Here is a 25,901-nt window from a genome sequence, read left to right on the forward strand (position 1 = left end):
ATATGATCTACCTCCTCCTTCAAACACATCAACGTACAATTAAAACCCACAAAGCTTGACAACCTGTTGTCAAGTTGTTTAAGCAGTTGTTTCAGAATCTGACAGACAAACTTATAAACAAAACGTAGAGCACCAGTTCGTGGGATGAGGCAGCATCATCGCGTTGCTTCCCTCAGTTATCTCAAAATTTGGAAAACAAAAAAACAGAGGAATACTCTTTCTCCTTGAATAAATAACAGTTTAATTACATTATAGAAATAAAATATGATATGGCAGGAAATACACTGGAAACCTTACAGAAATACTATTCTGCTACTGGTAAGTAAATGGTCAAAGCTACTTTTAATGACAATCTGAACAGTACTTGTGTACAAACTATTATACAGGTTGCTAATGAAAAATATTGCAACATTTGCAAGAATGTTACCAGCTCAAACAAACATCTAATGATACAATATTCTTCTAAGAGGAAGTAATAATGTTAGATTTACAGACAATAAAGAGTTATGTTCTCCACTTCGAAACACTGGAAATAAAAATCTCAGGTAATCTGATTTCTTTACCTCATATTATCACAAGAAAAAAATTTCCTTTCACTGTGAAACAGCATCCCAAGAGACCCTGTAAACAGTTTATTCAAAGGTAGTATCTGAGATGTCACAGCAACTTCAACAATTTTCCTAGTCCACAAATACAGACTTTTTAGGCCACTGCTTGTACAGATGACTTTTTTTTTTTTAAATCACTTATTTACATACATTCAGCCCAATAACAGCAGGTAGAATGCACTGTCTATCTCACAACAGACACACTAAAATTTCCATCGAAAGGCCAGTGCAAGATGTGGATAGTGATTGCACAGCACTGAGGAGATTGTATCATACAAATATGCAATTAGACTGTCGAGAATCTAACTCTGCACACATGTGACATAGATGGTTTTCTCAGTAGATACATGACACTTGGAGTTGGTACATACACACATAACTGCAACTAGAGGTGGTGGGTGGGTGGATGATGATGATGATGATCATTATGGTGGTGTGGGTGGCTGTGGAACACAGTATTTGGCTGTGCTATCACTAAGTGAAGGTAGCCAACTGCAAATTAGGAATATCTAAAGCTGAAGTATAAGTACAGCTTATCTTGGAACGGCAGCAGATTTTTCTCATGAAAGAATAGTTCTACTTAAGTGTGCAACATGTAAGGAAATTGTTGCCAACTCTTTAATAAATGGTTCTAAGTGAACCGATGCAGTTCCCAGAGCTTTAGAAAAACTCATTATGCAAATGAAGATACTGATGATAGACGATAACATTTCACAGGATGCTATTTCTTATTATATCAGTAAGCACCAAGTTAAGTGCCAAGACAGCCCCATTGTCCCATGATTTATCGTAAAATTTAGAACTTGAATGCACAACAAAATTCCACAAAGTTTGCATTTAATTCACAAGAAGACAGTTTCAAAAATGGCTCTTAAAATACCCTTAACATTTCAAATGGGCTTTCCCCCACTCCTCCAAGAGGACTGCTTTAGGATGGACTAGACCTAGATACAAGAAAGGTCTTTCAGAAGGACTTTACATCCTTGGGGAATCCTCTGCAATCCACTGGTTTTGGCTGACTGCAGTGGGCCCCTTGAGAGTGTGGTGCCCTGTCCCATCACACATGTAAGCTCTAGGGGAGGTGGGTGGAGGAGGGAAGTATCCCTGTCTCTTCCAGCTGTTGCTCAGCACCTCACCTGGTCCAATCTTATCTTTAAAACATGCCATCCCTCACCAAGCCTAAACTTGGAGCCATGTGCACCCCCACAGAGCCACTGGCTGAAAGGAGCTGGGTGTGTGTTCAGCTGGCTGCTCTGGCCTGCACCAAGGGAGCCAGAGACCCGGGGCTGTGGCCCCCTCTCTCTCCCTACTTAAGCACAAGCATAGGTGGCAGGGCAGTCTGGATTTGGCTCCACTTGCCCTGTGCCATGGAGAAAGTCACCCCTGCTGCAGTAAGTGCCAGGCAGCTAAAGGACTAAGCTGCATTTTCTGCTCTTTTGGTAGAAATCAGACAGCAGGGTGAGGAAACAGTCAGAAAAACCATGGCAGCAGTGTAGAGGATCCCAAACCTTATGATTCAGAACAGAATCACTGAATATCCATGCTGCAAAGGCTATCTGGTAGCATGTTCCTTGTTACAGTCCCAGGCTGCAGAAACTGTCCCACTATGGAAGGGAGTCACTATTTTCCTTCAGTAACTTCCTCCTGGTAGTGTCAAACCTTGTCAGTGGCTTCAGAGAGATGCACCTCAATGAAAGCTATCAGATTGGAATACTCACAACCTTAAAACAAACTACAATTTAGTCCTGGCTTTCTCAGTCTTCAGGAACACCATCAACAGCTGCAGCATTTGTCAGTGCGGGCTCATTCCATGCTCTCTACCTCTCATTTCCCTTTATTCTCAAGTGCAACTGAAAGGTTGCTTCCTCTAGCACATGGATACACGCTTCAGCGTGGATCAAGATGTTCTTAATACGGTACTTTCACCAGTAATCAATTGGAAGAACTCAATTTTAGAAACAGAATTCGTGTGCAAAGCGTGCAACAAGAAATACAGTTACATTTGGTCAAATTGTCCTATCTTAGCTATGCTACCATGACTCACACTGGTTAGAATACTTACACACACACACACACGCACACACACACGTACACACACATAGATATTTATTTATATACACGCTCACACAATAAGAAAATGTCTAAGTCTGACAATATTTCCTCCTCTTTTAGTGAAGACGAGAGTTTGGCATCTCAGGCTCTGAATCTGCTTCGACCTGGGATACAGGAATGTGACACACTTCAAGTATACATTGACTGCACAGTGATAACATCACACATTGAGTCTGACACATGCTGTCTTCAGTGGTCCAACACCAGCACATGGCTTAAAACCAGATGCCCATTAAAGGAGCCAAATATCCAGGACCTTTTGCTTTTCAGTACTCGTATTCAGGCAACACTTAAGAGTAGGGCAGTAGTCTGTGCAACCAAAAATCCTTCTGTATAAACGCAGTGGTATTTAAAAGTCTGAACCAGTGCATTCCTTTCTCACATTCCTCCTCTATTCCTCTGTTGCTGTTAGTCTCATATGCATATGAAAGTAAAAGGTGGTGGGGAAATAATTTTAGTAGAAGAACACAAAGCCTCTCCTCTAAGTCCACAGAAGACCACTAAAAGTGTAAAATTTCCAAAATGTCTCATAGGAATTCTTCAAATACAGTAAGTGTTTTCAATGGGGTTTACATATCACGTTTCACGTTATTTCCACGGAATTCTACCTTATCACTTTGTTTAATCAGACAAATATCAATAACACATAATAAAACAGCACACAATTCACGGGACACGACACGTTTTACAAAACCTCTAAACTCAGCACTGCTGCTTTTGGAAAAATTCAGAAACTCCTATTACTTACAGACAAGAAATACGTTTCACATTGAAATGAACAGCATGATTACAAGGCTTTTTTTCTTATTGGATGGTATTGATTTAGGATGTGTTATTTTTCAATTAGGTTTCACAATTCTTCTTCACACCCCCTAATCTGGTATTTTCTCTGTCCTCTTTCAGGAAACATTATTATTCAGTAAACACCTTTTGAGAAAAACTTGTGAAAATTTAGCTAGAATCCCTAATTGTAAAACCTGAAGAACTGGCTGATGGTAATGCTCTTAACACAATCATCGCTCAGTTTACAACGACAAACCAAAAAATATTACAGGAGTGTACAAACACGTTAAGCCATGGGTTTGGTTTTCTTTGTTGTTGATTTTTTAAATTTTTATTTTTTTTAAAACTTAAAACTCCTTTTTTCACAACACTGAGAAGTCTCTGACTTACAACGCTTCAGCAGTTGTGTCTGTGGAGACAGACATGGTAACTTTGGCAATCTTAACTGTGCTCTTAATGCAGCTCTCGGCAGCCCTGTGCACGTTCCCCGCGTTGTTGGCGTGTTTGTGCTGGCAGTCAGACTCCATGCTGTTATCCAGGGGCTGCGCCGTCCCTTCGCAGGTGGGGAACATGCTGCGGAAGGCGTGTCGCAAGTCCTTGCTCCTCAGAGCGTAGATGATGGGATTCACTGTTGAATTTAGCAAACAGAGCATGCTACAGAAGGCAAAGATAGTCTTGATGAGCTTGTTCATTTTCCCAAAGACATCGTACACCATGATGGCAAGGAGAGGGCCCCAGCATATGATTAAAACAACTAGGATAAGGACCAAGGTTTTGGCTAACCTGATGTCCATACGAGTTTGATCAGGCCTAGTGATCTGTACCTTACCATCCTCCGTCGACTGAACGATTATGCTTTTCTGCGTGCCTCGCTGCAACATGCGAACAGCGTGGCTGTGAGCCTTCCACAGAATGTACATGTAGGCATAGACAATGAACAACAAGAGGACGCTGGTGACCCCGATCCAGAACATCAGGTATGTCTCATCGATGAGAGGGAATATGTCCGAACAAACAGAGTTGAGCTTTTTGCAGTTCCAGCCGAGCAGAGGAAGAACGGCTATTACGATAGCGATGGTCCACATCACACAAAATGCTACGACAGCCTTTGGTCGGGTAACAATCCTTTTGTAAGCTAGCGGCCTGTGTATAGAGATGTACCGGTCTATTGCCGTGAGGAAAAGGCTACCTACAGAGGCGGTGAAGGAGGCTGTAACTCCACCCAGTTTGAACAAGAAGACGTTGGGGCTATCCTTCCGGTGGAAAACATGGAAATCCACAAAACTGTAGACAAAAATCACGCTGCCCAGGAGGTCGGCCACAGCCAGGCTGCCGATGAAATGGTACGAGGGTCTACACCGGAGGCTTCGGGAGTGGAGGATGACGCACAGGACGAGGAGGTTCTCTAGCACTGTGAAGGTGCCCAGGGTGAGCGACAGCACAGCGATGGCCAGCTGCTGGCTGGGGTTCAGGATCATAAAACACTCCATATCCATAAAGTTCTCCCCGCACTGTATATTCTCCTCATTATCCTTAAAAGTGGACAGGGACTTGTTGTAAAACTCTGTGATGTTGACCTGCTCTGAGGGAATAATGCTCAACAGGGAATCATCTCCTCCAGTCATTTTTTCTTGGAAAGGATCACCCCTGAAGGAAGAAAGAGGGAACTTCTGGGGGTAGTACCCCAGCTTGGATGCCATGTCGCCCTTCATGTCTTCGTACTGGATATCGTTGGAGCCCACGTAAAGGAGATCTGTCGTGATTGTTCGGAAAGTTGTATCTGCGAGGCCATCTAGAATTGACTTCATAACCCCAGTCTTGTTGGTTTCAGAGATACATGGGGATGGAAAAATGCATCAGAGGAAGTCCTATATGGGGAAAAGATCAGACTTCATTAACATAAACAGGGAGACAAACTCCTCAGACAACTTAGTTGAACTGTGTCAAACACAACCGACCCTTCTCTGGTATTCAGTGCAGGTCTAACTTCGCCACTGTGGGAAATCAGGGTGGGTTGAGCACTTAGAGAGAAATCACCTGGATTTCACTAAAACTGAATTATGCTAAGAAGCGACGTGAAAAACAGAGACACAGGGAATTGAGTGTTTCACAGGAAAGAAATTTTCATTTCTCATCAAAACCTTATGAGCTGCTCCACCAGAAATATATTTTTCTCAGCTTCTGATTGCAAAGCACCTTGCAGACCAATATTCCTTGGGCTTGCTTCATTTAGATAATACCAAGTGCCACTGTAGGAGCAGCACTAAGCTGAGTCACCACCTTCTTTGTTTTTCTTTCAAAAGGCACTGAGGGTTTTGAACAGCAGAGAGACAACAGGGACAGAGCCATGCGCTCCATATTTCACAGTTCACCCAGTATGCCTTTATATTCTTATTATCCTGCTACAGCAATCTGAGGTCTATTAACATCCTGAATTTGCTACTGCAAATTTATTAGCAAGGTACTCGATCAATAAATATATAGCTTCATTACACTCATATACAAAGATTACTCTATTCCTTCCTTCTGCTAAGCAAACTAAGGTACTGGGATGTTTGAGCAATATGAGGGAGGTGGGTTAGCCAGCTGTTACCCAGCTCTGTTCACAGTTTCAGGAAAGGTGACAGCTGTGATAAATCAGTGAGAGAATCAGTGATCTGCTCTGTACACACCAGAAGCCTCAGTCAGGGCAGTTCAAGTTTGCCTAGATAAACATGGCACAAAGTTTAAGCAGTGGCCAAAATTCCAGGCAAAAGGAACCAGGAGCTACTGCTTCTGCAAGAAGCATTGTAACATTCCTTGTATCCCTGGGGACACCCTCAGAAATATTCTGTCCCCTCCAAAACTGTGGGGACCCAGCAGAAGGTCCCCAAGTAGGCACTGGTCTCTGAGATCTGCCCAGTACAACCTTTGCTCACAGATGGTGAGTAGCTGTGGGAAACAACTCCTGAGCAGACTTCTCTTGGGAGAGGACCCCATCACACCTGAGCAGGTATCACCATATAAGACAAGTCTTACAGCTCTTGTTATGCTGTACTGCTTTATATTACTTTGCTGATAGAAAATGCCTTGAATATGGATTGAACATCTGCTTTAGGGCCCCCTTCCACCACCTCAATGGATGAGAGTGATCTGAATACAAATAAGAGCCAGAATCACTCCTTTTGTGTGCTACAAATATTCTACATCTGCTATGGGACATCTCGATGATTAATCAGCAACAGGAGCAAACCAAGCTTCTTCTTGTTTTTAGTATGGAGGAAATTGTTGCACTCAAGAAATCCTAGATGCCAGTACATAGGCTTGTACTGACCTAACCTGTTCACTTTACACAACTGACAATAAATTGTCAGAAAAGCTACAAGAGTTTATCTGCCAAAATCAGAGTACTGATCACCTCAGCCCCTAAAGAGAAGACATGCACAGTAGGTACCACTGTTCTCTTTTCCCGTGAAAACCATAGGAAAGAAGAAAAGAACACCTCTCTACAACAATAGCAGTACTCAAAAAATATGTGAAATCATGAGCATTTCCAAAGAAGCACAGATCACTGCTGATGATATATTTATACTGCCCTTATAGCATGTGAACACTCAAAAATTTTTCCATAGCTCTTTCAAGTTTTGCCTTTTATTAAGCAGGCCTGGACATTGAGTATTAAAGGGAATACATGAACTTAGACCTCCAGAGGACACTACAACTTCAATGCTGCAAGAAAGTATGAGTACAAACAACCCTTACCAGGATAGTCACAACATACAAAATATACTGGCTGAGTCAGCTTTTGCAGACACAGTTTGCTCAGCAAATAACAATTATTAGACAGACAGACAGTATTAAGGAATTTAATTTTGAGGGCGTGAGCACTGAAGGAGGGAAATGTCACTGAAGCATACATTAAAAATGAACAGCAATCATCTAATATGCAAGGTACTTTTCTGTTTTATAGCTGTTCCTAGAGAATTTGCACATGTTATACACTGCAAAGATGACTCTGCTGATAAATCTGCTTTGGGCGAAGCCTGGCAACTTTAAGCTTGGCATTGTAACACCATTTTACAAGCAGAAATTAAGAATGTGTTATTAATTTGAAAACTACCCAAAAATATTAAATAAAAAAGTAGTTCTATAAATATGTAAAGATTGCTGTGGTATCCTCTGCTATTAAAGCTTATTTTTGACAGAAGAGAACCATTTTAATGAGTAAAGCCACAGCCCCACGTCAAGAAGATTATGTCTGAGGAAAGCTTCATAAATTGTATTCAACTGAGCACTTCTGCTAGACAGACAAACAAATTGTTATGAGGTAGCTGATCCCTGCTGGAGTCATGTCAAGTACAGACTTTCTCAGAATTAGGTGCCATGCAACCCCTACCTTTATTTGAAATACAAATGAAAGAACACGAATTCTTGTGTGCTCTTTTGAAGGTGGCAGTGAGTTATGTGACAATATCACTATGCATGCATATGCTATGCTAACAACATGGTTAATGGGATCAGGAGAGGCAAGTCTTACTTTGAATGTCAATGATTTTTTTTTCTCTGTATTTTTACATTGAGATTATTACAGTAATTTTCGCCTTATTGTCTCTGCAAAGAGAGTTTTCTTTGAGAGTACTTGGGAGTTCATTAGTAGTGTAGTTTAGGCTTTGGGGGATGCTGCTAACATTAATTTTGGTTTTGTTTGCTGCTGGGAATATCCTAATTGGAAATTTCTAGCAGTATGCGTGCATGCAACTATTCAAGCTGCAGTTGATTTTTATTAAAGTTGCAGTAAAACAACCATTTGCCTGATCTGGAATTACACTTTACAGGAAATTCATTTATTTTGATTAAGATACTAGCTTATCCCAGTATAAGCTCACTACTAAAATGCACTGAAGAGACCAGCGAGGTTTTCCATAGCTGTGATGCAAGACCGGATCTTTGGCACTGCAGATATCAGGACAGAGGTGCTGCACGATTTGACACAGAAAGAAAAGACAGTGACAGAAGCAATGCCAGTGCCCCACACATTTTGGCTCTGACCATTTCTGTCCAAACCTGGAGTGGTGAGCAGGCAGCACCCATGAAAACAGGCACCCCACACCACGCACCCACACTGCTCTTTGCAGCTGGCTTCAACACAACCCAAACCCATCCTGCCCAAGAGCCATGACCATCTCCACATGAAATATTCCAGGAGCCCCTCTGGCCTCTCAGAGCTTCCACAGGGAAGAAGTGTCCTCCACACAGGTTCATCCTCTCTCCCTGGGGCTGGAGTGACAGCTGTGTGCTGCAGAAAGCTCCCATCATGGGCAGAGAGCATGAGGGAAAAGCCTTCCTGTTCTGCCAAGAACTCTCCTGCCCTGCCAGAATCCACTCTTCCAACTTCTCTGAGTTTTCAAAGCTCTCAGCTTCGTTCCTTCCATAAATGAGCCCAACTATCTCACTCATTTTAAAACAGCTTTTAAAAAACTGAAACATTGATTAAATGTGAAGGAGAGGCTTCACTGACACTGGCACTCAAAATTTTTCATGTACTTCCACAACTGCATGCAGCAATTCACAGCAAGTACTGAATTATGATTGCGGATAAGAATTAAACAACAGAGAAAAACTTCAAGGATCTTTTATCTTGAAGACCCGACCAGAATCACAGCTGAGCACCACTTTAGACCCTTCTCCCATCATCCAGCACTGTTGGTGGGCACTGCCAGACCAGCCGTGCCAAGTGCCTGCCACTAGGTGGAGTGGCTTTGACGAACTCCCGGCTTAGCCGTCTGCAGCGACAGCGCTCAACCTCCTTCGGCCCTTCTTCCCTGCCTACTTGACCAGGGATCAAACACATGAGGTGCTAAACATCACCTGAAGGTTGAAGACACATCTCTGTAAGGCTCTGCCTTCAAAGTGAAAGAACTAGTGAGGAGTGGAGGGGGCAAACCTTACTAGTATCCTCCACTGTGTGCTTACATATAGCCCTAAAAGATGCTTTGGTATCAGACTGTAAATACACTTCAGGTAAAATAAAAAATATATATAGTACATAAGAGGCTGGTAACTCATCATCAAGGACAACAGGGGGAATTAGACCTCCTCTGGACTTCTTGTTGGTCAACAAGACCAGGTCACTTGGGGAACAAGAACATTACTTCATTAAAATGCTATTACCTATCTTGTCCTGCTGTTCTGGGGTACAAGGAGAGCTGGAAAGTTTTTATCATCGTCTACAAAAAGAGCTGAATTTGGTACAATTTTCAAAAACAGGATGATTGATAAAGCAATTTTAATAGCCTGAATAGAAAGAGTGAGTATTTGTGCTCTTCCTCAGAAGTAATTATGAGCAATACAATGATGATACTGATAGCTGCAAAAATGTTGACATTGCAAGAAAAGGAATCAAAACAAGAAAGCAAAATTCACAATCAAACCTTTCTGGCTTCCATTTTAGAAAATATTTTGATCTCCATGTCTATACATTTCTTTTACGATAATCATAGCTAATTAAGAACAGGCTAAAGGACAAGTAGGGAGAATTCAATCAATTTCTGAATGCATAAAAATATACAAATGCACTGTCCTTGTTTATACCTTATAAGGTTCTAAGTCATTCAGAGAAGAGCATTATCTTCTGATAAGTTTGCATAGTGCCCAATAACTGGGACTCCTCCCAATCTGGGTCCACAAAATACTACCACAGGAGAAACAGCAATAATTTACACTCCTATGCAGTCAGCTATAAAACTGTGAGAGAAATGAGATCTACCATGGTAACTGTTGGCCTCTAGAATTAGAACTGTCCTATAAAATGAAAATTTATATAGCTAATAATTACCTTATCCCATATGGTGATGGACAATACAGCTTCGAGGACAGAACAAGGTTTCCAAGCCTTAAGAGAAAGAAATGTGCAGACTGAGAAATGGCACTCTCAGACTCAGTAACACCAAGTAAGGAAAAAACACATGTTGAGAAGAAAGCGAAGGCAATGTTACCCCTATCCTATTTACTGGTTTACTACTCCATCTCCAAAACTGTGCTACTCCTAGGCTAAAAATGGCAAATATGCTGTCACTCCTAATTCAGGAAAACTTGCATTCATTTCAGTCAGAATTTTCTCAGTGTGAGGGATTGGGAAGGAGCACAAACACTAGGAGAGGAGCAAATTAGGGATGTTATCTTCTAGATATAGCAAGGCACTATCAGCTATGGGGTAAACTAGGGCATGCAAGTAATGAACCCAATTTTGTTCTTATATAACATGATCATATCTTTGGCAAACTGAACCTTAATTAGCAAGAAGGCACAGCTACATGGTTATTTGTGTTAATTAACATACCGTTTGCACACTAGCAGGATAAGGGCTGGACTGTTCCAATGTGTGGGCAAATAGCTCCTATGTGACACCCCCCAGCATCCAGCAGCTGACAACCTGAACAGAAACAAAAGAAGGGGGAAAACAGGGTGTTAATCAGTGATGGACAATATTTTTAAAGGAATAGTATTATTTCCTCCCTCCAAAGTCGGCAAGATGTGTGTACAGTTTTAGCACAGGTGATTTGCAGGCACAGAGAAAAGGAGGCTGCAGCTTACATCCCAAACAGCCAGAGCAAATACTTGTGTCTAAGATCATAGGGGTTTGAAAGCATGGCTGAAGTCCTGCTCCTTCTGGTGTGGGGGAAGGACCAAAACTTTGCTCTCTGTGAGCCAGGTGAGCATGCTGGCAACCACTACATCCTGCTGCCCATCTCTGAACTGCTCAAGTTGCTCCATGTTGGACTGAGAGCTAAACATCCAGAAATACAGACACCAAGTGATATTCCAAGAGGCAGGTTGCATGCCTGATGAGAGGCGTAGCCTGAAGCCCTTCCTCTGAGTTAAGCAAACCAAGGATGCACCTCCTGCATCCCACAGAGATGCAGAGGAGGAAGAGCGGGAGCAGCTGCCCTGTCTGCCTGTGAAAAATCTCTAGAACTCCTGAGGTCACCCAAAACTCCTCAGCTTGTAAAACACAACCCCTTATACAACACATTTCCTACCAAGCTGTAGACAAGTTGAAGTACAGAAGTCACAAACCAGCCAAGGGGATCATCAGGGTCATATTAACAGGAAACTAGAGCTACCTGCTCTGCCCAGCTTTTGGAGAAGGGATGGAAGGCAGAGGTGGCTATTGTAAAACTGTAGATTTAAAGATCTTTCACAGTTTACTTCATATTGTCTTTTATTTCATCTAAAGATGAAATTTTGAAAGGATGAGGAGTCTTGCTGAAGCATGAAAGACACAGATGAAAGGAAACAGTGAAGCAATCGTGACCTGGTTACTTGCTTAAAATCAGCTCCAGTTTAGGGACAGGTTTCCCAATAAAGGACTTTCTTCTTTTCCAATAAAGCAGAATGAACAGATAATATGAAAAGTTTGATACAATGCCGTGGTACTCACATTTTAAAGAAATTGGAAGAGAATTGGAATGGAAGCTGGTTAATTTTGAACTCTCAAAGTTTTTCACAAAAGAGTTCATCTTGAATTTTAAAATACCAACAGATATCCTGTCATTTCCAGCCTCTTCTCTAGCCATTCTCTGATGCCAAAAGGTGCAGGCACTTATTGCTGAGCAGAATTGACATAAATGCTGAATGGGAACAGAGAAGCCCAGCCAGGTGCAAAAGTGATAAGGGGTTAACACTCAATCTCCTGGAAGTACCTAGAAGAAATGGCAGCTTAGTACACAATGTGTAGTTTAAGGGAGAGAAATAATTTGAAACAACAGAGCAGGACATAAAAGAGCAGGCTCCATTGGATGCTAAATGCTAAAGGTCTCCAGAAGAATGTAATATCTGGAGGATCAAACTGGAGGAAAACCACATTTATTAGGAAGAAAAGAGAGAGAGGGGGAGAGAACCACTCCTAGTTTCCATGCAATGGCCAGAGCAGAACACAGAAGGTCACAAATTTGTTGCAGCAGAAGATATTAGTGAACTTTATTAAAAGAGTAAGGTTTAAAGACAGAAAGATAGCAAAAACATCAGGCTCCAGGGAGAATTCTCATAAACTGTACAGAGTATATGTCTGCCTTCTCATCCCCCCTCAACAAACTGGCTGTAACAAGTTTTAATTAAAGAAATCATGAGATAGCAAGGAGATGCCGAGAGCAATGGTAATGTGGGTTAAGTTATTGTTGTGGTAAGGATTTCTAGGAGAGAGGAAAGATAACTACTGTCCTTATACTGGGAATAAGACATCTCCAAGCAAGACAGGAGCAAAGTGGAGAAAGGTAAAAAAGGAAGACCCAAGTGGGATAGCCTCAGTGAGGCTGGGATACAGATTTTAGAGAAAGAGAAGAATTGCCTTCGTGATAGGCTGGAGGAAAGCAGATCAGGTAGAGGAGAAAATTCACGAGAGAAAACCTCCCTCCTCTTCTGAGCTGTGCGAACTTCAGAGACACCTCCATAAGCTGAAAGATAAAGCTAGTGGGATTTTTCAGATCTCACCATAAAGAAAGAACAGATCCACTGCTCGCTCTGCAGGCAATGACTTGGTCTTTTCAAAGTCCATTTCTGATCTGTATTCAAATGATGAAGACAGATGCAAAGGGCTCTCAGAAGCCATCCTTGGTAAGGTCAGAGAAAAGGACAGCACTGTACGCACTCACAGTTGGGACTAGGCTGGGGACACTCAGGAGAGGTTAGCTGAGCACATTTGGCCAGGGACATTAACAAAAATCAAACTGCTTAAGGAAAACCACATACAGGATACAGACTTCAAAGGTGGAAAGGAAGAGAGTGCTCAAATGGAGCCATTGAGTGATCCATACGGTGGACAAACACACCAAAAGTGAGAAAGAGGTTCACAATCAATGACAACTGTTAGTGCACAGAGCGCCAGCAACACATTGCAAAGCAACATCCCTTCTACCTCAGTCTTCAAGAGTCTGCCTCTGCTGCAGACTTTTTTTAGGCCATCAAGTACTGGCAATGTTCAGAAGCTAGGACAAAAAGGCTTTTGGCAATTGTGATGTCCCGTGCCACCAGCATTAGCACTCCCAATTAAAAAATGAAAAACATTTTTTTTCATTTCTGGAGCTGTCTGGCCTTTCCTAAGGTTTAAATAAGCTCAGATAACTGTCTTCATAGCTACATTCACAATATAATGATATTCAAATATACTGCCTTCACACACAAAATAACTTGTGAAGTTATTTGCCAGCATATTAAGCCACTACACCAGATTGCTTGGCAATGGTGTATGTCTTTGAAATATGCAGATGCTTTTATTTTTTTAAAAAAAAGGAGAGAGGGAGGGAAGAGGAGAAGTGAAAAAGAATTACAGTAGAATTTGATATCCAAGTAGCAGAACAACAAATTGTGGAGACACTCTAACCAATATTACATCAGACTTGGAAAAATAGCTAAAATATACTGAGGGATGAGTTATGACTTTATATATATAGGTATACTTCTATGCATAAACTTACAAATAGACATAAACAAAAAAAACAGAGGCAAAACATGCCTAGAGGAAGAACTGAAGTCTCACAAACCCTGCAGTATGTCATGCATAAACCCAAATTTCAAGTGCTAGATTACACGCAGACAAGTGTAGGTACAAAAAATATAGGCACGATGATTGCTGAACATTCTTCTGAATCCCCTTATACACAGCCTTTTTGGCTAAAAGCAAGAATCTAAAAATAATATATATCACTGAGATCCTGCAGAAGTTATTTTGCATGTATATATACATGTCACCTAACATTCCAGGCATGTACATAGCCTGGACTTCAGTGCTGCATTCTTTAAAACAGAGGTACAACTGACAAAGAGCAGTGATTTCTGAGACCATGCTTCACATACTCAGGAGAACAGGAAGGTGGGAGCCCCCCAAGATCCTAAACATAAACTTTGAAATGTTTCCAAAAATGCAGAAAGGTGAGGGCTGAAAGGGAATTGACAGTACGGACCTGCTCCTGCTCAGTACTTTGCATTTCCAAAAATGCAGAAAGGTGAGGGCTGAAAGGGAATTGACAGTACGGACCTGCTCCTGCTCAGTACTTTGTGTACACACGTCTTTCTTAAGAATACATAATTGCCATAAAAGAGGTTAATGCAGGATGAGGCACTATTTGATGCCATGTAGCCTCAATCTACACAAACAATGCAACATCTGAATTGTACAGAACATCCACTTTCACCAACTGTCCAGCCGAGGTATGAGAAGTGAACATCATACTGTCATACACTGTAATGAAATACCTATTTTGTCTGTAATTTGGAAGTGGCCAGTTTCACCAAGAAAGGATGAGTAGTTTAAGGGAGAGAAGAGAGGCAGAACCAAGCTTGGGGTGTGCATCACCATAATGCCCCTGCATGAGGCACAAATGGCAAAATAAAATGTGCTCCGACCTTATGTTGCAAATCCAATCATTTTTCATGGGCAACAATGGTACCTTCGGGAAAAAAAGAAAAGTTCTTTCTAACAAGAAATTGATTTATAAGTCTTTATTGCCATTTCAAAAGGACAGGTCATAGCTGGTTTCAGCAGTCATTAACAAAGCCACACACTTTCAAAGGGTGTGAGTTTTAGGGAGGTATCCTTATCCCACCAACAGCAATGGGATATGCACTTTTGGCAGCAGTACAGTGTTAATCTAGAAATGGAGACATACAGAGCAGTACTGAGAAGACAGGTTGTCACATTTTTAACTTTGCATTAATAACAAATGCTCTTGCTGTCTATTCTGGCACATTTGCAAGCTTGCTTTTAGGTACAAGGGACTTGCATGCATTTCCACTGTAGATAAGAAAACAAGAGCAGCCTTGTTATGATTAAAAGGGTCTATTTCCCTCTGCCTTCTGTCTTGTGTGTCCATCTGCATAGCTGCTTTGAACTTGGCCAAAACCCACTGTTAGGGTCGCCCACAGTATGAATTTTAAACCACCAGCAGACTGTGGATTTGCTGCTAGAGAAGAGAAAAATCTCCAAATATTCGCCTAAATGATCAATGAGTGGTTTTGTAGAACATTCATCATGTTACATAGCCTAAACTATTTCAGAAATTGCAGCAAAAAAATAATTTACTGTTTCATGAGGACTGTCACATAAAGACAAAGCAGACATCCAGAAAGAAATTTAAGAACAATCACCATTGAGAAGAATGAATTCTGCAGACACCTAGGCAGGTGACTATATGACTAGAGAGGTCACAAAGTTTGCATTTGAGAAGTTACAGTAATTTCTCTTTAAACCACACAGAATTAGAGGAACTAGGTGAGCGGAAGACAGTGCATGAGACCTGCAGAATCAAGAATGGCAATGTATTCATAAAAATCATGGGCAATACTAAATTAATACATGAGTTTGGATTCTTAGTCTCCTCACCCACCTCACCTCAACTCAACAGAAAAGAAAACCATGTCAGCTCTCCCTCTCTAGGGCACAGCTTTTTCAGCACCAAAATTCCCAGTGGGATGCAAGCATTTAGAGACGGCCACATTAAAGGCTGAAAGTCAAAAATGGCTTCAAAAAGAAAGAAAAAAAAAAGTTATTTCTTTCTAAACTTCTGCTGCCCAATCAAAAACTCGTAATAGGGGAAGTTAAAGAAAGGTTTGCATTGGCTAAGACCTGTCAGTCCTTCAACAGAGCATGAAAGCCTTTAACGGGGTCCTTTATGCAACTGAGCTCACATCATTCATCAAAGAACAACAGCCAGGATCAAAGGCATCCACCGGCTCATCCTCGCAATACTATAACCTGCTTCCACCTTCACCTTGAGTTTTATAGGTATTTTGATTCCATTCCCGTGAGTTTAGGTATCACAGAATGGGCAACGAGTTAAATTGCCAGCAAATAAGTCAATTTCTTTACCTAGCCAACTTTTTTTTTTTCCTTTTTGGCAATAGGTACCTGCTGGCTCAGTCAAACAATTATTGTTTTTATGAATTCTGCTTTAAAATGGTTTTATTCAAATGGTTCTGCCTCTTATTCCAACGACCAACAGATAATAAAGCAAAGCTGTTACTCGTTGCTACAAAACTAATTTTAACCTCAAGCAAATCAGGAATTACACATTCATCTTCTGAACTGTTTAAAGATGGTACGTTCATTTCTTTTATGACTGATTTAATAAACTCTGCCTGCATAATAAATATTCCTACTATAGTCACAGGGTTTTTTTCTCTTTTTGAGAAGGAAAAACCCATGCTGGTGGTTGATATGAGGTGTAACATGAAAATAATTAAGCACAGACAAGTAATTTTTGCAATGCTGTACATTTTGTTATTAAACATCATATTCAGTATCGCTCTGATTCTTCGCCTTAACAGCAATGCCACCCCCAGCAGAGAATGCCATATTCCTTTAAGAAAGGGTGAACAATAACAATGAAAACAACATGATGCATCTAAGAAAAAAGGAAAAAAAATATTACACCTTTAGCAGGTTAAAAAAGCTACACTGTTTTTATTTTTTTCTTTTTAACCCTAGTAGATACTCAAGGAGAATTGAGCTATCTGGCTGTATGCTACATACGACCCTTTATATTCTGAAAGAAAAAAAAAACCAAACATGTGCCGAAACTCTTAATGTTATAATTTGCTGCCATACAGAAAATAACAGTGATGAGAATTTCAGAGAAAGAAGGAAAACTATGGACTTCATCTTCTGACACCATTTTACTTAATCAAACTGCAATCACAGTAATGAGCTCTCTCCTACCAAAGGCTCGGTACATACCTCATCCAGGGGTATTCTCAATGGAGATTTGCAGACGTCTTTGAGACAAAAAGATGCCCATTTGAAATAAGCCCATCTGGTTACTCAAAATTATTTCTCAACAGATGAAGATTTCACACGACAAACGCTGCGTGAAGTTTAAAAGGCTCACTCTTTTTCAGCTCTTTTCCCCCCAGACTTCCAAATTTCAGACAAAAACAAACCAACCAAACAACCAACAAACCCTACTGATATTCTGAGGACGCTGAACGATTAAGTGACATTTTTTAACGGAACATCATTGCGCGCAAAATTGCGAAGCGCCTTTTATTTCGGTTTCAGCCTCACAGACAGAGTTTTGAGAGGAAAAGTGCACAGGAAAGCCGGGCTGAATGCCACCCGCTGTAAATCACCAGCGGGTCAGGACGAGAGGAAAAACCTCCGATGTCAGATAAGGTCCTGTGGGAGCCCGGGAGGCTACCGGCTCCGCGCACAGAAGAATAGACGCGTGTTAACCATAACGCCACCAGCCGCCCGCACCTCCGCCCGCCGCCGGGTCCCCCCTCCTCCGGCCGGGCTCCCGAAGCCAAACTGCGCTCCCGGGACCGCCGGCTTTTCCCGGGTGGCCCCCGGGCCACCTCCAAGGGCGGCGCGGGGCCGTGCCCGGGGCACAGGCGACCCCCGCGCGGTGCCCGGCCCCGGTCGCGATCGCCGCGGGACGCAGCGGCGGATCGCGGGGAGGGATGCTCCGCAGGCAGCCGCCTCCCCTGCGCCCGTTCCGCCGTCGGGGCAGCCGGTGTCATTCCCCGAAACCCCCCCCCGCCACCCACGCCGCCAACAAACTTTGAGGGGGACGACGGGTCCCTGGCCCCCGACCGGGGGGCGCCCGCCGCCCTGCCCTGCCCTGCCCTGCCCCCGCCGCCCGCGCCGTCCTTACCCTCCGCACGGCACCGGCCGCGCTCTCCGGCCGCGCCGACCCCCGGCAGGGAGCAGGAGCGCCGCCCCACCCGGGCACCCCAGCACTGGGGAGCGCCGAGGAGGCGGTGCCGGTGAGGGGAAGGAGGAGGTGGGAGACTTCTCCCCCCGGCTGCCTCCCCTTCTTCGCTTCCCTCCCCTCGGCGCCTCCTCTCCGACCACCGCCGCCCTCGCTCGCCCGGCTCAGGCGGCACGCCGGGCTCCGCCGCCCTGCCGCCGCCGCCGCTCCATGTGCCGCCCGCCCGCCCCCTCCTCCGCCGCCTCCGCCCGCCGCCGCCTCGGCGCGGGGAGGCAGCGCGGGAGCCGCCGGGCGCCCGGCGTGGCTCCGGCACACGCCGCCGCTGCGTCCCCCCCGCCTTCCGCCCCGCTCCGGTCCCATTTATGAAGCCCGGCGCCCATCACGTGTCAGTGTGTGCCTTTTGTCCCGGCCCTGGCAGCACCGGGGCGGACAGGCGGCGCTGGCCAAACTTCGCCCCGGGGGAGGGACATGGGAACACCGGGGAACACGGCAGGGGCGGGCGGCGGAGCGCGGCTGGGATTGGGGCCGTGCCCCAGCCCGCGCCCCGCCGGCCGTGGGCGCTGCCCGGCCGGGAGCCCCGTCGTGCCGCGCTCCGCCGCCGCGCCCCCCGGCCGGGCGCGGGCAGCGGGGCCGGGGGAGGCGGCGCGCCCGCCCCCAGCCAGTGTGGAAGGCAGCGCCTCCTCCGGCCCGGGGGGGCGGACGGCGCATCCCCGCCGCGGGGACAGCGGGACCGGCTCCGCTCTCGGCCCGGCCCGCGGGGGTGGCGCGCCCCGGGGGCTGCGGAGGTTGGCGGCTGAGGCTGCCCTCGTGGGGCGTCCTTTCACCTTCCCAGTATTTCCTCTGGAACACCAGGGTTTTGACATACTTTATTTCCCTTTTTCTCACTACCCGAGTCCCGCCTTCGGTGTTTGCGGGCTCACACGGCAACCGTCATGGCAGCCCTCAGAAGTGATGGGGATTCCCTCATCTCTGGGGGGCGAAATGGCTCCAAAGGTGGGCAGGCAATGGGCTTAACTGGAAAGCTGAGCTTTACTCAGCAGCCGGTTCCTAAACACTGTAATATCTAGCTGGCTTTGATCGTGTGTTTCTGCCTCTGCAGTGTCATACATATGTATTTGTCTTCACACGAATTAATACTGAAACACGATAAATATTTATCATTTGACATGGTGTCTAAAGACATTAACTGGTCCATCTACCAGTTACCTGAACTGGTACATCCACACACAGAGGAGGAATATGTGATTCTCCTTGTTTATCAGGTTAAAAAAATACTCAACTCTTCACAAGTGATGATTAAATGTTTCGGGTGGCTGTATTTTAGGGGTGTCCAACTCCAGATGCGCCTGCTGTCTTGCAGTGACTCTTCCTCCTGAAGGCTTCTCAAGCTGGGCCCCCAAGGTCTGAGGCAACCAAATCTCCAGGCTCCATCCACCAAAGTGCATCAGCCGAGGAGCACAGCCTCATTCTCACAATCCAATGTTTTCCCTGCATCGAGTCCCAGAGCGAGTCTGCAAGATCATAATTACTGACTATAATTTTTCAGCCGCTGGCTCTTTCTGATGGTAATCGTTAAATTAACAAGAAAGGAGATAATTTCAAATGGCACTCCCTGTGAGAAAAGTGGAAAGGGAAAAAAAAGGCCAACTCATTTGTGCCCAGCTTGAGTTTCTGGCATTAGTCTCTCTGTTTGGTCATTCTGAAGTGGTGGAAAGTAAAAAGGACTTTATTTAGGGCTGTGTTAAATCAGATCAGATTTCTCTTTAGCTGTGCATTTCAGAAAGTACTGACTTCTCAGAGAACTAAGACTTTTTCTTTAATTCGTTGAAAATGTTGAGTACTTTTGCTTTCAGTGTGAACCTACCAAGTTGAACTTCTCTTCCGTGTTTGTGGAGTGACACATCCCCTTTGCAGGTCACATCAGGTGGACATTACCAGACCAAAATCAGCCTGCTGAGGGAATTTAAGGGCATGTGTTACTGTTCATCCTACCTCCACATTCTTGGCTTGCTAAAGATTCCCATCCTGAACTGAGCATCACTCCAGTCTCAGAATAATCCTTCTTTCCATCACTTCTCAACTTGGGTAGTAGAGAAGGCTATTGCAGGGTTGAACATGTTGCCATGGCCACCTACTGAGGGGTTTTCCCCCTTACAGTCCTGCACAGTTGTTACTGCCTGTTCAGCCTACACGTTCGACAGGAGATGAGAGATATGGGTAGCCAGAAGTTACTCACCAGCAGGTCCTCACCTTCATGACCATGGGCCACCCTTGGAACCTCTACATCCCAGTCCCTCTTCCAGGATCCTGCTTGCAATTTTGCAAAGGCAAGGTTGTTGCAGTCCTGTGACACCTGTTCCCAGTGGAGCTGGTTTGAAAACCTTTGAAAAAGTGGCTTTCCACTGGAAAATGCAACCTTGTCAAAACTGAAATGCTTTGCAAACTTGTGTTGGTTGCACTGAAGAGTCATTTAAAAAAGAGTGAGTGGTAGAGGGATGTTCCAACAGTGTGGGAATGTCTCGTTGTGACATTTCCAAGCTAAACGTTTCAATTTCTTGCTTCAAAATGAGTTTTGGTTTCAAAATATTTCCTTTTATATTATATATTGCAAAATAATACAACAATTTGGAAAGCTTATTACCATCAACCAATCACTTATTACCATCAACCTGAAATTAATGTTCTCCACAGCTTTCTCAAGGTAAGTATTCTGCTATTCTGGTTTGGAGCAAAATTTTAAACTGCAAACTCCTAGTGAAACTAGAGTATCTGAATTTTGCTGCCTTTCAACCACGTGATGGAATTCTAGAACACATCTGCCTTTTAAAGTGCATGATTGACCACCCCAGGTACTATTTTCTCCTAATTTTGCCTGTCATAAAGTTGATTTTCTACCTAGTAGCTGGTACACTGTTGTGTTTTGGATTTAGTATGAGAATTGTGTTGATAACACACTTGATGCTTTCGTTCTTTCAGTGCGGTGTTTACACTAAGTCAAGGAGTTTTTGGCTTCTCACCTGTGTGTAGACTGGGGGCAAAAGAAGCAGGGAGGACCTGGAGCCGGGACAGCTGACCTGAAGTGGCCAAAGGGATATTCCATACTGTCTGATGTCATGCTCATTTTGTGAACTGGGGGGAAAGCTGCCTGGGGCTTACTGCTCGGAGATTGGCTGGGCATCAGTCAGCAGGTGGTCAGCAATTGCATTGTGTATCACTGGTTTTGTCTACTCCAGTTGCATTCTTATTATTACTGCTGTTATTATTATGCATCACTTGTTTTGTAAATCCATTCCCCCCCCTTCATTTTCTGTCCTGTTAAACTGTGTGTATCTCAACCCATGAATTTTGCTTTTTTTCCCCCCAACTCTCTTCCCCATACCTCTGGGGGCAGGGAATAAGCGAGCAGCTGTGTGGTGCTTAGTTGCTGGCTGGGGTTAAACCACGACATATTGCAACTGGGATTTCCTTCAGTTCTTATTTCAGGAAAAAGAGGCAAGGGGGTAACAGATGAGATAATCCAGCTGATCCTATGCTCTTTCTAAATTGCAAATTCTTCCCTTCTCAGTCAGATTTTTTTCCCCAAACACGTTGATTTTTTATATTTTTTATATTTTTATGAAAAATTAACTTTGCCACTTCAGGAATGTTGCCCTTCGTCCATTAAGCTTTTTATTTATCTATTTAGGTTGATCAGAGAGTCATTATGAGACCTTGATGATTTACTTTGAAAAAATCTGTACAACCATCAGGCTAGATGTTTTGGTTATCTCAGAAAGATCACTAGCTTCCTAGTTTTGTATGCCCTGCAGCACCATCACTGCTTTCAGGATTTCTCCATCATTTCTTGTCAAGAGTGTTTCCTCCTGCTGCCTCATATAAACTCAGAGGTCTTGCTCACTTTTCTCTCTTCATCCATAGGTAGAGCCAATTATCAAACAAGTCATAAATGATGCACTTTCAAGTGTTCTCATGGAGGAAGCCAGTACACTGGTTTTAACACTTATCTGGTGTCCTGCCCACAGGCAGATTGATTTTCACAAGGTTTATGTGGCAGTTCCTTAAATCATTTTCAAACAAGAGAGAAGATTTGTTCTTATGTCCAGTTCTTAATTTAGAAGACTGCCTGCTTATCCTAAAGACTCATCTTTATCTATCCATTTTAGGGGACTTTTCTGCTATGATAGCAATGAGCACCATGGGTGCACAAAATCCTTTCCATCACTTCTCAGGCATACACTTCCCAGTCTCTGGAGAAAGTCAAGGAGGGTCTTCACTATAAGTACAATTCTGCCCCTGCACAACACAGAACAGAAATTATTTTGGACAAGGAGAACAAAAGATTGAAAATCAAGACCTTAAACCTTGGCCATTTCCTGTGGTAGCCTTCTCTCCCTAAATCACAGATCCTGAGGAACCAAGTTCAGGTGCTGCAGCACAAACAAGTACTCCTAAAGCAACATGACTTTTCAGCCTTTCTTCATTTTCTCTGCAAGCTGTTAAACAAGCAAGGTCAGTTTGGGACCCACCAAGTCCTGGTTCTCCTTGTTATGTGATGTTGCCCCCCTTTTTTCCATGCTGTTGAATACCCACAGTTTTTACTGATTTCAGGAAGAGCAACATGAGCTCAGCCCCTCGGGATGTACTGCTGTTTGTCTTTCTGCACAGGTGCTGCCCCACTATGAAATGAGGATAATAATATCTTTTTTCTTCCTTCACTCTCAGGCTTTTCTGTTTAAACTATAAGGTCACCGAAGTGAGAACTGTCTCTTACTAGTGGTTTGTGAGCACCTATCACAACAAAGTCATAATCCTGTCTGTGACCTGCAGGCACTAACACATTGCAAATAATAACAATAAAAACCCAATCAGAGATTTCATTGTCCAGGAGCAGCTTTCCTGCCATCCAGCAAATAAAAAAAAACAGTCCAGGAAATGACAGAACCCATGAAAGTGAGTTACCCGGGGCCTTTGTTAATTGTCCAGCTCCATATTTAGTCAAATGCTGGTCTTTTTTGAAAGGGATGAGCTGCCGGGGACAGTCGCTGTTTGTGTCACTGATGAGGCATGGCAGTGTCCTTGTTATGGGCTGTCCCCACAGCACACTTCAGCCTGTCTCTTGGGTAGAAGAGTAGCCCTGCTCCTTCCCCAGGTCTTAACTTAGCTTTTTGACTTTGCCAGGTGCTGAGAGGGAGAGATGTGCTGCTGGGTTTCGTAAGGCAGGTGTTCTCCAGCTAGGAATAGACAGAGACCACCACCTCATCTCACACCAAAGACCCGTGAATAGCTCTCGTATAGTAATGACTTTGTGTCACTAGTGCCCTGAACCAAATTAAAGCCAGTGATGCAGGCATTCAAGTCTCTCAATCCCATCATTAACTATCCCCTGAAGCTATTCAGTTCCCCAAATATTATTCTTTTCAGCTTTTTGCTTTGTCCTTTTAAATAGGTGTTGAACAACGAAGAACCAATTTAGCTTCTGTTCTATGTAATTTAGTTTATGAGCTCAATGAATTAAGGAAACAAACATGGAACATAGTTAAGAATGCCTGTTTTAAAAGAATTCTCAGTTTACTGCTGACAGGTGTTGGTAGCCATACCGGTCATAACGCAGTTGAGCCTAATCTGCTCTATTGATATTTTGTGATGTTTTGCTTTTTCTGTTGAGGGTGGCACTGCAGAGTACTAACGAGGTATTTTTCTTTTGCTCTAATGGCAGTGATACTGTGCTGTGTCACGCTCCTTCCATCAACTCCTGACAAAGATAACAGAAAAGAAGAGCCAGAAGATTGATGAGCACTTGCTAGGAGAAAACTCTGTTTTAAAACACTGGCTTTCCCAGATTCAGAGGCTGGGAATTGCTGATCTGACATCGGTTGCCTGTCACACATTTGCTGATGCCTGGGGAAGGAGCCTTAGAAATGTTCCTTTAGGCTGAAGTCCACTGACCCCTCCTCCTTTTTTTTTGACTCTGTGATGCTCTAGTCTCAGCTCTGGCACGCTGGACAGAAGCTTCTGGTGTGGTGATTGTGAAGCCATGGCATGGTGCTCCCCTTTGGAGCAGCACCTTTTGGCTCCAGCCGCTCTCACTGGCTCTGTGCTTTGAACCATTCGGCACCAGGTGCTCTGCTCGGTGCAGCTTGGCATTGACTCGCTCTTCACTGCAGGCCTCTGCAAATGGCAGAAATCCCATGAGCATTTTAAAGATCATGATTTCGGAGTCTCTTTCTCTGCAGGCTTTCAATGTGTGTCTGCAGCTCCAGGTAGATGTTCATGAGCTGCTCCACTAATAGTGCATAGAGCTTCGAGTGCCTTCTGTGGCATTTTTGCATGTTCCTTCAGAACTAAAAGCTGATTGAGAGATGTGAGTTTATTTTCTCTCCACCATCTGAAAATTGCAAAATGCTGATACAGGAGGAAAAAGGAGGTTGTTGAGGAGGAGAGTGAGTATACTGTGTTAGAGAGGATAGGCTTCTTTGACCTTTGGCATGCTGCTTTTAAATATTTGCATGGTATTTTTCTAACACAAAGGAAATCACTGCTCTACTCCTAAATGATCTTCCAATGCAGAGAAACACCCTTATTAGTGTTTTTAAAAATCTTCTCACCTTCTTTCATTAAATCATACTCTTTACAATTTCAGTTCACCTGCATAGAATGTTATGAGCTGACTAAAAGTCGTTTTCCTTTGTTAATGTTTTTTCATCATTGAGCAATAGAGCAGTAATGAGGACACAAATCATCTTTTCATTATAAATATGCATAGCAAACTATAAAAAAAAGTGTGTTCCTAAAACAAATAAATAAAACTGTGTGGTGAAGGGAAGGAATTGAGAAAAACAAGATGACAAAGCTTTTTCCTGATGCTCTACCTTTGCAAGTGTACAGGCATCAAAGTCAGGAGAGTCTTCAAGTGATGTTGGATGCTCTGAATGCTGTGTTTAATGGAAACAGACCTAGGATTGTATCTGCAACTTCTGTGCAATGCAAGTCAATATCACTCATCAGTATGGCAAAAGGAACCAACAAATAAACAAACAAAACCCAACTACAAACACAGACTAAGATGACTCTAAAATAGATCGGTTCTTTCGTGGAAATATACAGATTTGTTTTCTCTCTTGACTTTTGTTCGCATTTTTCTTGTTCCTGCTAGATATGAAAACAACCCATTATGTCATTTTTTAAATAGGGACAGTATATATCTGTCTGTATGGCATAGATGTTCAGTTCCAGCAACGAGAAACAATTACGAGTTTGGATGAGAACTGCACATTTTCTAGCTCAAGTTTGTTCGAGATGTAGCTGTGCGGAGGAGGCACTTTTTCTGTGTGTGTGTTTGTATGGCACTTAATAAAACGAGGCCATTATTGGAGGGTGAGGGAGAGAGCTCTGTTGCTGTTGTAATGACTATAAACCTCAGCTAGGATAAAAGGCACTCATCACCTCCTTCCCCATCCCTCCCTACAGGTTGCAGAGGATTGTGGCAGAGCTCTTCCCTGTTGTGGCACACTCTGCTCAGGGCACAGGTGGCAGCTGTACGTAAGGGTCCCCCTCCCTCCCCAGGCTGGGTCATCCCATCACTTTGCTCTACACAGGGAAGCATAGTGAGCCACTTACCCCTGTGTTCCAGGAGAAATGTGTAGTCACTCCAAAAATGCAAACTTCTCTTTCTTCTTCGGGTGCCAGTCCTCAGGATGTATCATAGTCTGGTCCTCAA

The 25,901-nt window shown here is 43.6% G+C and overlaps 1 protein-coding gene across 2 annotated transcripts; it reads right to left on the reverse strand.

The window, feature by feature from the left end:
- Positions 1-217: 217 nt before the first annotated feature.
- CNR1 (cannabinoid receptor 1) lies at positions 218-18,738 on the reverse strand. Of its 2 annotated transcripts, XM_064412630.1 has the most exons (3): positions 10,822-10,904; positions 10,318-10,374; positions 218-5,371 (listed from the first exon to the last, which is right to left on the reverse strand). In XM_064412630.1, the coding sequence occupies exon 3, from the start codon at positions 5,309-5,311 to the stop codon at positions 3,890-3,892; it is 1,422 nt and encodes a 473-aa protein (XP_064268700.1). In that variant the 5' UTR covers positions 5,312-5,371; positions 10,318-10,374; positions 10,822-10,904; the 3' UTR covers positions 218-3,889. The 2 variants fall into 2 exon arrangements, with proteins under 2 accessions (XP_064268700.1, XP_064268702.1); XM_064412632.1 differs by lacking the exons at positions 10,318-10,374; positions 10,822-10,904 and adding an exon at positions 18,128-18,738.
- Positions 18,739-25,901: the final 7,163 nt, after the last annotated feature.

The sequence above is a fragment of the Passer domesticus genome, chromosome 3 (assembly GCF_036417665.1).
Source record: "Passer domesticus isolate bPasDom1 chromosome 3, bPasDom1.hap1, whole genome shotgun sequence".
Taxonomy (NCBI): domain Eukaryota; kingdom Metazoa; phylum Chordata; class Aves; order Passeriformes; family Passeridae; genus Passer; species Passer domesticus.

Excerpts from the sequence above, each read along its gene's own strand:
- CNR1 (XM_064412632.1), bottom strand. The coding sequence starts at position 5,311 with ATGAAGTCAATTCTAGATGGCCTCGCAGATACAACTTTCCGAACAATC.